At 37.0% G+C, this 15,651-nt stretch overlaps 1 protein-coding gene across 1 annotated transcript; it reads left to right on the forward strand.

The window, feature by feature from the left end:
- Window positions 1-915: 915 nt before the first annotated feature.
- LOC110182470 (uncharacterized) lies at window positions 916-5,907 on the forward strand. Its single transcript, XM_020950510.2, has one exon. It carries the CDS (start codon window positions 3,863-3,865, stop codon window positions 5,696-5,698), a length of 1,836 nt encoding a protein of 611 aa, XP_020806169.2. The 5' UTR covers window positions 916-3,862; the 3' UTR covers window positions 5,699-5,907.
- Window positions 5,908-15,651: the final 9,744 nt, after the last annotated feature.

The raw sequence follows: 15,651 nt of genomic DNA on the forward strand, positions 1-15,651 counted from the left end.
TAAAAATTTAAATTTTTTTACATTTTAAACTGAGTATGCAGATTTGTTAACGCAATTTAAACTAGCAAGACACCGTTTTCCGAATTAAAATCAATGCTGTTTTGACTAAGTTATGAGTTTTTTAATTTTTTATTTTTTTCTAATTTGTATATAAAAATTATTGATAAATATCGATCAAAAAATGGTATTATAATTTCAGTCAGAAGCTTGTAACTCATGAAGGAGTCATTTCCGACCCTATAAATCGTATATATTCTTGATCAGCATCAACAGGCGAATCTTTCTGGGCATATAATACAGAAACATATTTTTGGTAATTTTTTTTTAAATTTTTAAGGGGTTACATCGTTAAAATAAAAAAAAATGATAAAAATTTAATTTTTTTACATTTTAAACTGAGTATGCAGATTTGTTAACGCAATTTAAACTAGCATGACACCGTTTTCCGAATTAAAATCAATGCTTTTTTGACTAAGTTATGAGTTTTTTAAGTTTTGATGTTTTAAAATTTTTACATAAAAAAGAATTAATAATTATCGATCAAAAAATGGTATTATAATTTTAGTCAGAAGCTTGTAACTCATGAAGGAGTCATTTTCGACCCTATAAATCATATATATTCTTGATCAGCATCAACAGGCGAATATTTCTAGGCATATAATAAAGAAACATCTTTTTTGAAATTTTTTGTTATGAGTTGTCGACCTTTTAAGGTCTGACCAAAGCCCTCGATCCCCTAGAAGCTTTACACTTGAGTAGTTCTCTTGACTCTGAGGGGTTCCCGAGAGGTCTCATTATCTCAAAGTGGGGAGCGCAAGCTCTGTTCCCGCTCCCCAAAGTTTCTGCTTGGAGCTTTTTCGACCAAGTTGACTAACTTTGTGAAATAATGCTCCCAGCCCCAGAGCTTACGTGGCTACACAGCGGAGATTTCATTTGGCGACATCGGCCGAACGACTCGGACCGTTTGTCGGCCGAAAAAAAGTTTTCGTTCAATTTGGCAACGTGTTCAAAATTAAATTATATATATACATATATATTTTAAAAAATATTTAGTCAGTTAAAACTGAAGAAAAGTCCAGCCAACGATTAAAAATAGAAAAGTCAAAAGTCCAGTGCCCAGTGCCGTAGAGATACACTCTCTCCATATAGCAATATATATCCAAAGATATACGAGGCATACTCCATGCCAAGCTGCCATTACATAAATGCAGTTATCTACATGTGATATTGTGTTTGATCCCCTGAGACCCCTGAAAAATATATTATAAAATACCAAATACCCAGTATTATAAACCCCTGATAACCCCTGCCCCCGAAACCCGAACCCGAACCCGAACCCAAGATTGCTCCTGGTCTCATGTTTTTACAGATCAGTCGTTGAGCTGTTAAGTGTTAAAGTTGAAGCCAAAATAAAATCTCAAGTGTATGCTTATTTTTTGTTTTCGTGTTCAAGTCCCCAGGATCTGAATGTATAATACCTGATATTTATAAAATAGTGATTCCCAATGAGAGATTTTCAAGAAAATCCTGACCAAATTACACCCTGATATTTTAACTTAGAAATATATTTAAAAAAATATACAAAATATATTCAAAAAATATTTAAAATATATACAAAATATATGTGAATAAAAAATATATTTAAAATATAATAACGAAATATATTTTATATTGTGTTGGGTGGTAAAAATAAAAAAGATCTTTTATAAAGATCTTGCAAGAGTTCTTTCAAGTGTATTATTACAGATATAAATATAACCATTTAAGGGAAATGTGATAAAAGTCTCTATAATTCCCAAAATATTATAAAATTTTATGTATATATAAAAGATTTATATTTTTTAATAAAAATAATAATTTGTGTGGCAAGCAAATCGCGAAATATTATTATGTATTTCGTAAAATTGTGAAATTAAAATGCACTGTAAAAAGTGCATATGGTGGATATTAATTAATGCTTGTTTATAACAATTTAATAAATATAATATAAAAATATTTCTGGAAGAAATAATAAGTCTCAAGTGATCTTAAATTATTAAATTTAAATTTAATATATATATATTGAATATATGTACATCAAAGAGACTGTTGGTGAAATTTTCTTAAAAAAGTGATCTCTGATTTGCCTTCCTAATTTAAATAATACCCCAAACTCCTTAAGATTCCTCAAAAGAAACCCATATTAAAATATATAAATAAATACATATATGTACAATATATGAATATATATTAAAAAAAATATATATAAATATTTTTTAGCAGATGAAGCGATCAATTGAGTGCATGAGGGATCTTCAAACTGAAGTTCCTGGAGCATTATATGGATCTCCATCTCCATTTGATATGAAAATGATGCATGAATGATGAAAATCCCTGACCTTTTCAGGTGGATTTTTCCCCCTGTTCTAGACCGTTCTTAATGTTTTTTTATACACTTTGCATATTTTCCTAAACTTGCGAAATGCAACATTTATTTGGATCACCTTACACGTCGGCTGTTGTGGAACTATTTCATCACAAGGCGAAATAAATGCAAAAAATTCCCCACTGCCTGGTCTTTGGAGGCTTTGTTTTCGTCTTTTTCTGTGTTTTTTTGTTTAGTTTATTTTTTATTTCTGTATGAGTAAAACTCGTATATCGAATACGACGCCAAATCCACGTAGCTGATAGTGAGAATTGCGAAAACAAACCCATACTATCACAGCTCTTGCTCGTTTGTTGTGTTTAGCTGAACAAGAGAGAGATACAGCTACAGTGGAGCCTGCCTAAAGGGAAAAAGCAAATTAGAATAATATATATAATATATAATTCAATAGTATCAACAATGAAAGCATTAGCCTTTACTTTAGTATTGTTTACAAAAGAATACATTTTAAACCCCTGAAATACTAATCCCAATAACTTGGGTGTGCTTACTTGTTTTTGTAATAAATATTTGAATTCTTTTAATTCTTAAATAATAAACTTTGATTAACAGAGCTTAGGAAAATGTATAAAATTTAAATTTAAACTCCAAAAGTTGTATATATTATATAGAATAAAAGCCAGATTTTGCAGGTTTAGATCTTTAAACATATATATTTTTGAAGCCAAATCTAAATTGATTTATAGAATGTGCATAAATTGCTTTTAGAGAGAATTAGTTTAATTAAATAACCAAATAGAAATGTGACATTCTTGTTTTTGTAATAATTATTTGAATTCTTTTAATTCTTAAATAATAAACTTTGATTAACAGAACTTTGAATAATGAATGAAATTTAAATTTAAACTCCAAAAGTTGTATATATTATATAGAATAAAAGCCAGATTGTGCTGGTTTAGATCTTTAAACATATATATTTTTTGAATCCAAATCTAATTTGATTTATAGAATGTGCATCAATTGCTTTTAGAGAGAATTAGTTTAATTAAATAACCAAATAGAAATGTGACATTCTTACAAGTACAGTGATGAAATTCCATATAGTTTTCCCGCACAAAACAAGCTCCACTGTACTCCTATCGCTCTCCCTTTGTCTGCGACGCATATTTCGCACAGCTCCGAGTGTTCCCAGGCCCCGATTTGCCACACACCCATCCCCATCCAGCCCCCCTTGAGAGTGCCGCACTACGCCCCTGCCCCATCCAGCGAGTTAACGTTCTGCCGGCGCCAGACGCCGACGTGGTCGTGGGTCCGCGGAGCGTATAAAAGTTGCCGGCCGGCAAGCGTTTGTCATCAGTTTGCCAGCTCGCAGCTTTGTGGAAACCAAACCAACAAGCTCTCAGCGAAATCGACAGGAAAAACTATTCCAAGGCAAACAAAGAAAATTGTACTCATTACGCCATTGAGGGAAATTCAGTCCAAAGAGAATCCTTAGACATGAGCGAGGTGACCAGAGACCTGCGACAGCAGCAGGAGCAGCAGGATCCAGTCGAGCTGCTCGACTGCGACATCGACTTCGAGGACGCTCCGTCTCCAGTGGCTGTCCCGGAGGCAGCCAAGAACCCGGCCAGTTCGACCCGGCTCTTCAACAAGGCCATCAGGAAGGTGTCCAAGGTGCAGCGCATGCTGGAGCAGGCACGCATCCTGCTGGCCGAGGAGCAAGAGCAAGAGCAGTCCACCTCTAAGAAGGCCCAGAAGCAGCTGAAGAAGCAGGCCAAGAAGGCCAAGAAGCAGCAGAAGAAGCAGGCCAAGAAGGCCAAGAAGCAGGCCAAAAAGGGCGCCGAGGGAGAGCTTCTAGCGGAGGAGCCAGAGCTCCCTCAACGTTCCCGTTCGAACAGCGTTAGCTCCACCTCGAGCTCATCCAGCTCCAGCTCCAGTTCTAGCTCCAGCTCCAGCTCCAGCTCGAGCTCTACTTCTGGCGAAGATCAGGAGGTGAACTTCTATGGCTACGGCTGGGGTCGCAATCCCTGGCGACGGGGACCTCATGGTCATCATCATGGTCGTCGTCACAGCATTGGCCATAAGCATGGCAAGCACGGTCATCATGGAAGGAGACATGGGCATGGACATGGTCACAAGCATGGACATGGTCATGGTCATGGTCATGGTCACGGTCATGGTCATGGCCACGGTCACCGTCGCCATCACTTGGGACCCCATCACTTTGGACCCCATCACTTTGGACCCCACCACTTTGGACCCCATCACTTTGGTCCCCATCACTTTGGACCCCATCACTTTGGACCCCATCACTTTGGTCCCCATCCTTGGGGACCTTGGCAGGATCAGTGTCAGTTTTTTCGGTCGATGGGCCTGCCGTGGGCCCGAGAACCAATCACGGACTGCCGCTGCAGGAGGAGCCGATCTCTGTCTAGATCCGCCCACGCAAATCGTCGAGATTTTGGACACGGACACGGATTCGGACACGGATACGGATACGGATACGGACACGGACATGGCCACCAGGGTCGATCACATGACCGTCGAGTAGAGCGCTCCAGCTCCAGCTCCAGTTCCACTTCGGAGAGCGACCAGGAGCTCAGGAAAGGGAAGAAGAATAAGAAGCATGGCGACAAGTCTAGGTCCAGGTCGAGCTCCAGTTCCAGCTCCAGTTCGAGTTCCAGCTCCGACGAGAAGCGTAAGACCAAGAAGCAGAGGAAGAAGAAGGGCAGCAGCTCCTCCTCGTCGAGCTCATCAAGTTCCAGTTCGGACAGCGAAGAAAAGGTGGACAAGAGGCACAAACGCCGTCATGACAGGCCGCATCATGGCCCACATCATGGGCCACATCATGGCCCCCACCATGGCCATCATTTTGGCCCCCATCATGGCCCACATCATGGCCCCCATCATGGCCCCCATCATGGCCCACATCATGGGCCACATCATGGGCCACATCATGGGCCACATCATGGCCCCCCCCCACCAGTAAGAAATCCTCGCCTCAATCCTCAGTATCAGGTTGCCTCTCTCCTTGCTAATCCACCGCATTCCATACCCGGTTTTCCCTGGACATATCGTGAGCCCTTAGGGGTTCCTCCTTTACATCCGCCTGCTTTTGGCCCGCCAGCCCCAGACCAGGATCGTCGTCGTCAAGGACGCTCTCTGTCCCGTTCCCATCAGGAGAGATCCCACTCCAGACCACGCTCTCGTTCCCACTCTCGATCGGAGGAAAAGCCGCAGAAACACTGCCAGAAAAAGGACAAAAAGTGCAAGGACAAGGGCAAGAAGCACAAGAAGCACCAGAAGCATGGACATGGCAAGCATTCAGCTTAGTCCAAATTCCGGGAAGCTTCTAAGATTTATCAATATTCCTTCAATACCCCTACAATACTATATCATTTTGAAACTATATTCCTTCAACTATATCCTATATACTACAAAAAAATTTAAACGTATAACCAAAAGATCAATTTTTATATAGAAAAACAAAAACATACACAGAAAATATATATATTTTAATAAAAATGAAATAAAAATATAAACTAAATGGCTTTCATTTAAAATTAAATTTAAATAAATATAAAGAAAAAAATGTATAAAGGAAAGTACAAACTATTAAAGCTTGTTTAGCAATTATTGTTGCTAGTCATTTCCAATTACAGCTTTTATTTTTTTGTTTTTTCGGCTAAAGGTTAATTCTATTACACATACTAATTCCCTTTAAATTATTTTTCGGAGATTAGAAATCATTTGAATTACATTCTCTCTCCCATAATTATATTATTTAATTATATTTGACCGTTCGGGTGACTGAATGATTAAATTGCATTAATAATGCATCGGTTGATAAATATATTACCAACAAAGCGAAAACAGAGTGAAAAAAGCGGCCAAAAAAGGGCAAAACAACAAAAGTTAATCCCACTTCCATGACGAAAACAATTTAAAATAAATATTAAATAATAATGCCATCAGGAGTGTTCCCGAATAGATAGTGCTGGTCTTACATGGCATGACGAAGGGAAGCCCTCCTGATAAGGCTTTTGGGGTATTCCTGGCCAGGTTTAACCCACACCCATGACGCGATAACTCCCGTCGATCGATAAGCCCAGGAAAAATGATAAACATTCTGTTTTCTGCACTCTGTTGTTGTTTTTTTTCTTCTTTAGTTTTACCTGCTTAAATGTGTTAGTTTTTTTTTGTTTTGCATTGATACAGGTGAGCAGGTGAGGAAAACCCATTAAAAGGGCCAAAGGCAACCATCAATTAGCTGCTGGAACTAGGACAACCTGTCGATGTTATCGAAAGGATGGATGGTAGAATGGGAAGGAAGGATGGCAGGATTTCCCCTGGAAATTGCATAGAAGCGGGAACACTTACTGCCCAGCTGTTCTCATTTGTAGAGGGGAAAGCACAGCTGTTCCCTGTCTTGGGCTTGGCTCGGTACGAAAAGCCCCTTTAATTAAGGTTTATTAAAGAAGTCAATAGTATATTTTTAACAATTGCTTGTATAGCATCTATGTATATCCGATTTTCATAAAATTTTACACAACATTTTAAATTAATATATAACGGCTATATATTAAATTTGATGAAAATCTGTTGAAAACTGAAAAAGTTATAATATTTTTTTCTTAAAATTTTCCTATTGTTCCTATGGCATATATATATATATATATATAGTCCACCGATTCACCATGCTCCGACATATATGCAAGTAAAATTATATAGAAGAATAACTCCATAGTTTCGTTCAAATAGCTTAATTATGTTCCAAGACAAATCTCGTACATCTGTGCTTATGATTCCCAACTCGTTCTAACATCCCCGGAACGAAGTGAGTGCTGCCGGCCGAGTCTCAGAAATGTGTTGTGTTACAAAAGTTGCAAGTCATTGTTTATTAGTGTTCAAAGTAAGTAACTAATCATACATACATACTTAATGGTCATGGATACTTACTGATCATAGTTACTTACTAGTCATAGATACTTACTGATTATAGTTACTTACTGGTCATAGATACTCACTGTTCAGAGTTACTTACTGCTCATAGTTAATTAATGTTTAGAGTTTCTTATTGATCATAGTTCTATAAATCGTCCGATTGTTCCTATGGCAGCATATATATGTATATATATAGTCCACCGATTCGCCATGCTCCGAGTTAAATACTAGTAGAATTTTATTGAAGAATAACTCCATAGTTTTATTTAAGCAGCTTGCTGTTAAATTTCTTCCGAAACAAATCTCGCACATGTTTATGATTCTCAACTCGTTCTAACATCCCCGGAACGAAGTGACTGCTGCCGGCGGATTCTCAGAAATGTGTTGTGTACAAAAGTTGCAAGTCATTGTTTATTAGTGTTCAAAGTTAGTAACTGATCATACATACATACTTACTGGTCATAGATACTTACTGATCATAGATACTTACTGTTCGGAGTTACTTAATGTTCAGAGTTCCTAACTGCTCATGGTTAATTAATGATCATAATTATTTACTGATCATATACTTTATAGTTTATATGTTTGGAGATGACTTGCAAACTTCTGATTGATATTATAATTCCCTGCAAGGGTATAATTACGTAAATAAAGCAAATAGTAAAGCAATAATTAAATTTCTGCTTTGTTCTTTTTTTTTAACTCAATACAATTATTATTTTCAAAGTAAACGATTTGTATTTAAGTGGTATTATTTTATGGTGATTATTTTAAAAGGCTTTTAAATGCATTTCTCTTTAGTTTCTTTTAAAACAATCCCCTAAAGTATTTTAAATAAATTAAAAATTAAATGAATACTAAAATGCCCGCTTTGTGTAGGGTGCACTGTTCACAGTTTTCTCCTGCTTGCATTTGGGCTTAAGAGAGTGCTTAAGAGTGCGCCCGAAATACTGGAAACAGTTCCAAGTGGTAACAGTTCGAGAGGTAACAGTTCCAAGTGGTAACAGTTCAAGTGGTAACAGTTCGAGAGGTAACAGTTAAACTGAGACAGCAGCTGACTGAGAACACAGTTGAGTGAGAACAGTTCCTCGCTTTCCCTAATTAATGGACGGCAAATGGGAATTGCTTTTGTCTCTAGCCCGTCTGGCAGATTGCGTGGGAAGGAAAGGCAAGGAAGGAGGGGTTGGAAGGGTGCAAGGCAGGAAGGGTGGTGAATCCCCTGCCTCTGGAATAGAAAGGGAACTTAACACCCCCAAAGTGAAAGCCACTGACCGGTTAGTGGGTCTTTGTGGGTTAAGTGCTGTTTAATAATGAAAGGCAGCACAAACTAAGGCGGGAATAGTTAACTCTCCACTAACTTCCACCTTCTACTTTCCACCATCCATCCCTTCATTAATTTTCGCATTTTTCGGAAGCATTTCCAGCTAGTTTCCCATTTACATTCAATTTTTTTGACCAGGAAGTTATCGATATTCTGGGGATATCTGCACTAAAATTGGCGATTCTCACCTTTTACCTTTGCTACCGCCTACAATCAACAGGTGAACGCACAAAGACACACACACCATCGAGCACACACACACACACACACACACGCATACACACTTCAAGCTGAGGGCGTAAATTTTCAAAGGAAAACTTTATTCAATTTTTGTGACATTGTGACAGGGACAGGGAAAGGCGCAGGCAGCAACTTTCCCTTGTTGCCCTTTTTTTGTTTTTTTTTTGCGTGTGTTTTTGTTTCTTTTCTTTTATTTATGTACGATGTACTTTTGCTGACATTTGGCAAAGTTGATTTGTTGCTAAAGCACTGGAAGAAATATTTAAGTATATATAAATAATAAATATATTTAAATGGGAATTCTAGGGTTTCAGGAAATTAGGTTTCTTAAATACCTAAATACCTAAAACTCAAATCAATTTACCAATTTCCTTTCTTTGCAAGGTATCTAAATAATTTGATTATAGTTTTCTTTGGATTATTTTCCCCAGTGCCCACTCCACCCCCCCTCTAAAGGACCTTGGCTCCCACCTTTATTTGTCATCTGCAGGTCCTTAACTCGACGCCAAACGGTGCTTTACTCTAACCGTAAAACACAAAAGGAGATTTCTGTTTTTCAATTTCCTAAAAACAAAGAGCGGATAAACTGAAACAAAAGCCAGTACAGAAAAAAAACATATACTATATATATTAAGAAAAAAGAGCAGAACAGCAAATGAAAAGTGAAAGTGTGTGGCATGAATAGAGGAAGTTGCCGGAAGTGGATTTTTGAGCGGAAATAATTTTGCCACATGTTGGCGAAATAAAGAGACACAAGCGGAGGGCCAGGGGCAGGGGCAGGGGCAGGAAGACAAAAGCTAAAACAAAGTCACGCGCCAAAAAAAAAAAAGAAAAGAAAGCGGCGGACGAGGATGAGGACAAGGATGTGGCGCAAATCCTTCCGTTGTCGTCATTGTCGAAAGCTTAAAATTCAATATAAGCGTGCTCCATTTGCGACATTCACATTCACTTGCCCAAATACATATAGTATATAGTATATAGCTTCAATATATATGTAAATATTTCCTTAGATTTTTTAATAATTTTCCTTTTGGCAGGTGGAAACAGCTTTTGGGGCTTATTGTCCCATTGTAAGTGGTGCTTAAGTTTGTACAAAAAAAGAAGGGATGAACCTGCCTGTTTTGGGGGTTAAATAATATTATATATAAAAAAATATATATACAGAAAGAATGAAATAAAGTCAAAAATTATATTTGAAATTTAATGTAAATGTATAAAGAAGTTTTCCAAGTATATTTGCCTTTATTAACTAACAAAATTCTCAGCAAATCACGAAAGAAAGTGCAACGTTTACAAGACAATATAAATAGAAGGAAAAACACACAATGCCAGGTACCTGCCCACAAAAACTCTCCGAATGCATAAATAATTCCTTCATTGTCTCGTTTAATAAGTGACAGCCCAAAAATAGTTGAAAAGTTGAGGAAGAAGAACCTGCAGCAGGTTTTAGGTTGCACTTTCTCCACAATATCATTGCGAATAAGATGGGGCGACAGCAGCAGCAGCAGCCCTTTCATTTCGTGTTTGTCTTGTCTTGTTTTTCCATTTTCTTTTTTCTTCTTTTGGGGACCAACACTCTCGACTAACTGGCAAACAATGGCCGCCGTAATACAGCACAATAGATATTTGTCAGAGGGGCGAGGGGCGTGCTAGGTGCGAATGCAGATACATAGAAAGTTATACGAATGTTACGTGAGCGGAATGCCAGAGCAGAGTGGAAAACTGGGAAAACTGTAACAATGAGCGGGTGACCCCGGCGGGCAACCCACACCACCCCTTACCCAAGCTCATCCTCACCTTTTCCGACCGTCCGCTTTCCACTGATAACCCTTGGCCCCGTTGCAACGCATTTCGTATGCAGCGCTTGTCCAGGCAGCGCAACCTTTACGGTTCTGCTCCGGGTTCTGTTCCTGGTGCCAGTTTTCCTGGTTTTTTTTTTCTTTTTTTGCCGCCACTTGTCCACTTTTCCACCTCCACCTCCACCTCCATTCACTCTTAGCTAAAACAAACAGGGCGGAAAACACACGCACACACAGACACCCACCGAGCAGCGACAGCAACGACACGAAGATGAAGACTGGAGGATGTAAAGACAGAGAGTGCAATTTGCAAGGACAACGTTGCGTATGCGCAATTTCTATGAAAGGTATTGAGACTTTTAAGTTACCTGTTAAAATCGGATATAATAATGGAATATTATGTAGAGAAATAATATAAATTGGAAATAATAATCAAATAACTAAAAGAAACAAGAAACAAGAGCAAAGCGCAAAGACAACGCTGCGTATGAGTAATGTCTATGGAACAAATTGAGACTTTGTGTTATCTGTTAAAGCTTAAAATCTTATTTATTTATATAAAATTAAGCAAAGAAAAGTTATAAATTGGAAATAATAATTAACAAATTAAAACTAAAACTAACTACAAGTGCAAAGTGCACAGCCAACGCTGCGTATGAGTAATGTCTATGGAACAAATTGAGACTTTGTGTTATCTGTTAAAGCTTAAAATCTTATTTATTTATATAAAATTAAGCAAAGAAAAGTTATAAATTGGAAATAATAATTAACAAATTAAAACTAAAACTAATTACAAGTGCAAAGTGCACAGCCAACGCTGCGTATGAGTAATGTCTATGGAACATATTGAGACTTTTTATTATCTATTAGAGCTTAAAATCGTATTTATTAATAGGAAATTATGCAAAGAAACATTAGAAATTGGAAATAAATATTAACAAATTAAAATAAACTAATTACAAGTGCAAAGTGCACAGCCAACGTTGCGTATGAGTAATGTCTATGGAACATATTGAGACTTTTTATTATCTATCAGAGCTTAAAATCTTATTTATTTATATAAAATTAAGCAAAGAAAAGTTATAAATTGGAAATAATAATTAACAAATTAAAACTAAAACTAATTACAAGTGCAAAGTGCACAGCCAACGCTGCGTATGAGTAATGTAAACTACAGGCATAACGTAACTTTTGTTTTACAACTTTCTTAATAATTGAGTTTTAAGCACATCTTTTTATTTGAATAAATCTTTATCTAAAGGGTTATTTAAATAATTGATTGACCCCTAGAAAACAGGGTATTAAAATATAAAATATATGCTCTGGACAATGAGAAGCTGGGCACTAACCCACTTACCCGAAAACTTAAACATTGCAATTAAAATGGAAAGAGCTTACAATTTTTGGAGGGGGGACAGGCCACTTAATCCAGTTTAAGCTTTAATTCTCTATAGAAATATATATACATTGAAAAATTTCAGAATTTATGGACTATCTGTAAATGGAAAATCGTTGGGGGCATGAAATATGCCATCCGTTTTTGGGCATGAAAATTAAATTGTTTAAATTGTCTGCTGGCCAAATGTTGCAGACAGTAAATTATACCCGGACTCTACTATATATGCAAATATGCATATATGGATGTATGTATATATATTTTCGATTATTGGGAATTGGATTGAATGGCCGTCTGGGGAATTGGTCAGAGTTATGGTTGCAATGATCGATATTTATGGCCAAGCCTTTTATTTATATTTTAATTAATAAAGTTGCATCAATTTTTGGAGTGTTTTATTGACTTTGTTTAACATATTAACTAGCCAAAAGCCTGTTATTTATAGCTTATATACACTTATATTTTAGAACATGCGTATTAATCCCTTTTTTTCATACGAAAAAATAAGTCCAAACACGTTCCAGAAATTATTTCAATTAAATTTTTGGTGTGCGACAAAAAATCTGCATACGAGATGTGACAAATTTGACGCTATAAAGGCCAATTATTCCATTTACTTAGTCCTCGCCCTTGGTTGGAACTCTCCTCAACACACGCACATTCGAAATTAAATCAAAATCTTTATTAAAACATTTTATGCAAATGAATAAATAAGCGAGTGGCGGAGGCTGGAGCTCAGGCGAGACTGACAGCCGTCAGAAAGATGAGTAACTCTCAGGGAAGGCAGGCGCGAGGCAACAGTTACGCATTTACATAAATATTACAAGGATATTACTCGCCACGCCCCCTTTATAGGCAAACGCCCGTATGTGTGTGTGTGTGTGTGCATTACAATAATATGAAAATTATTTGTAATGTAATTTCAACTTAATAAATGTTCATTTTCGTATAAAGCGACAACTCATTTTACTCCTAGAGCCGCAGGTAAGTGTCACAGCGTGCACGGAGAGAAATTACACTAGAATATTGTTGAATTTGATTACATTAAAATTGTATAATCACCATAAAAATACCTTGTAATTAATTATATTTATGGTGACTCGGCCATACAAATCTTGTTGAAAAATCAAGACTTTTCTTACAGTGTACATATCCGTTAGAAAGGAGCCCACCTGCCGTGAAGCCTGCGTTATAACGGAAGCCGACAATGACTGTGGTAATGGCTCAGAAAGGTGTGGCGGGCGGTTATGAGTTTACAGGTAAAAATAAGATGGGGAGGAGTAAAGTAGAGTAAAATGTAACAAGGATAGCGGGGGAGTGAGGCGGCACAGGTAAAAAAGTAAAAGCCAAAAGCAAAGGCGAGCAGGGAGAGAAAGCACGACAGGAAGTAAAGTTGTCGAAAGTGAATTTGCATAAACGTATGAAATTTTAATATTTACGACAAATTTTCACCAACTTCCCCGCACACACACGCATCGCCCCCTTACCAGCAGCATCCTCTCAACTACACACACACACACACAGGGCGTACTGTGCACTCAACTTTCAGCCTTATTCTCGCCATCTTCCACTTTTTGCGTTGCATACTTTCAAGCGCGCACACAAAAAAGTTTGCCCAGCCTACGGAAACGAAATGGTGCTGGCTTTTTGGTTAGTTTATAGCTTTAATTATAAGCTAAATATATTTTTTTATTTAAATATATAAATAATATAAAACCACAGAGCTGAAATAATTTAAAACTATTATCTAATGTGGGTTTGAATACATTACTTTTCATCTGTAAGAATTTATTTTTTAAACATTGGAGAAAATAGATGTAGATTTGATAAACCGTATTGTTATATAGATAAAATTCATGTTTTTATCAACCATTATTTGTGTGCTTTTTATTTTATTGTGACTTGAATATGAATTTAATATAGGCTCAGTATTTAGTTCATTGGTTCTTAGAGATAAGTTTTGTTTTTGCAACATAAAAGACTTTTACTTGCAAATACAGATAACGCATATTTTATAAAATCAATCAATCCTTTTTAATAGTATTTTTTTTTAGTTTATACATTTTTGTATATATATATTTAACATTTAACTTGATTTCATTTTTTATAGCTATGTCAACACTGGCTGTTCTACCTGGCTGAAGCGAGCACCTGAATGGCGGTGTAGCTCCGTGTACGCGTGCATGTGGGTGACAATGTTGCTTTTTTTTCGACTGAGAAAGGGAGGAAGTGGGCTCAGAGAGGGGGAAACAAGGGGAGGGGCAGGGTGGCTAAGGCACTCACCGAGTGTCCCTAAATTGAGTTAGCACTGAATTGGGCAATGAGCAAGGACCGTGCCAAGGATAGAGCTCTCTTTTTTGTCAAGAAATTAAATCCTGCCTGAATTAATCGTCTGAATAAGTTGTGGTTGAGAAAGAGCTACTAATGAATTCAGTTGGAATAATATTTATATTACAAAAATATTATTAAATTAATTATGAACTTGCATTTAGAGAGGGGAAGAGGACTCAATATTGATTTGCAAAGGTGGAAATTACCGAGGCGGAACTGTGCTCCACTTTCTGGACTTGGAGTTGGTCCAAGGATAAAGTCAGGATGTGCTCTGATTCAGGTGTATATTTATATCTTTGACCGAAATTAGAAAACTTGGCCTCTGGTTTATTTTGTGAGAGTCAATTAAGATTGAGTCCCCGCGGCTATATCGCCATTAAATCCATTTCCAATTAGCGCCGCCATTCAAATGAGATCTCTTACAGTGCATCCAGCGACTTGTTTACTCCATCATTCAGCCCAAATGTTAGTTTAATCGCACGTAAGTATCATGTATATATATGTACAGATATTGCCATAAAATTGTTTTCTAAATACTCCCTCTGTGGCGGCAATTGCATTGGAGGGGGAGGTGCTTTTAATGTACTTTTTAATGTCTTTTATTGCTCTGGTCAATCGGTTTTCGATTGTTTTTGAAAAAATCACTCTACGCACTGAAGCACATTAAATTGCCATCGAACATGGATGGCATTCGTAATCGGTGCGATGCGGTTCGGTTCGATTCACTCCGCTCCTTCGACTTTTCCAAATTGGCCATTGTCAAAGTTTACTTTTTCCCCCATATAACATAGTGTATATACACAGTACATAGTACATACCCTGCTGCGAGGGCTATTGGGAAATTAACTGATGGACCGCGTCAAGTGTCCTCGAATGTGTTTGCTATTTCAGTGGTTTTTTTTGTTTACACTTTGTATCGTATTTCTTTTGGTTTTTTAATGGAAATTAAAGTGTCAGAAAAAAGAAAGAGTTGTTAACTGGGGAAAGAGTTTATTTTTAATAAAACAAGAAGGGAAGCTAACTGTGTGTGTATGATCCCATCAGGGATCATTGGTTCTATAGGAAAATCGATCATAAATAAGCCAATGAACACTGTGTATTCTAGGTATATTAAATCGATATTTTTTTATGTTGTTTTTTTTTGGGTAAATCTAAGTTTTTCAAATATCATAACTAAGCCGAAATTGCATGAATTTCAATTCGGAAAGCTTTTCTATGCTAGTTTTAATAGGGTTAATAAATCTGCATAATTAGA

The sequence above is a fragment of the Drosophila serrata genome, unplaced genomic scaffold (genome assembly GCF_035046125.1).
Source record: "Drosophila serrata isolate PLE 108 unplaced genomic scaffold, ASM3504612v1 contig_190, whole genome shotgun sequence".
NCBI classification, from domain to species: Eukaryota; Metazoa; Arthropoda; class Insecta; order Diptera; family Drosophilidae; genus Drosophila; species Drosophila serrata.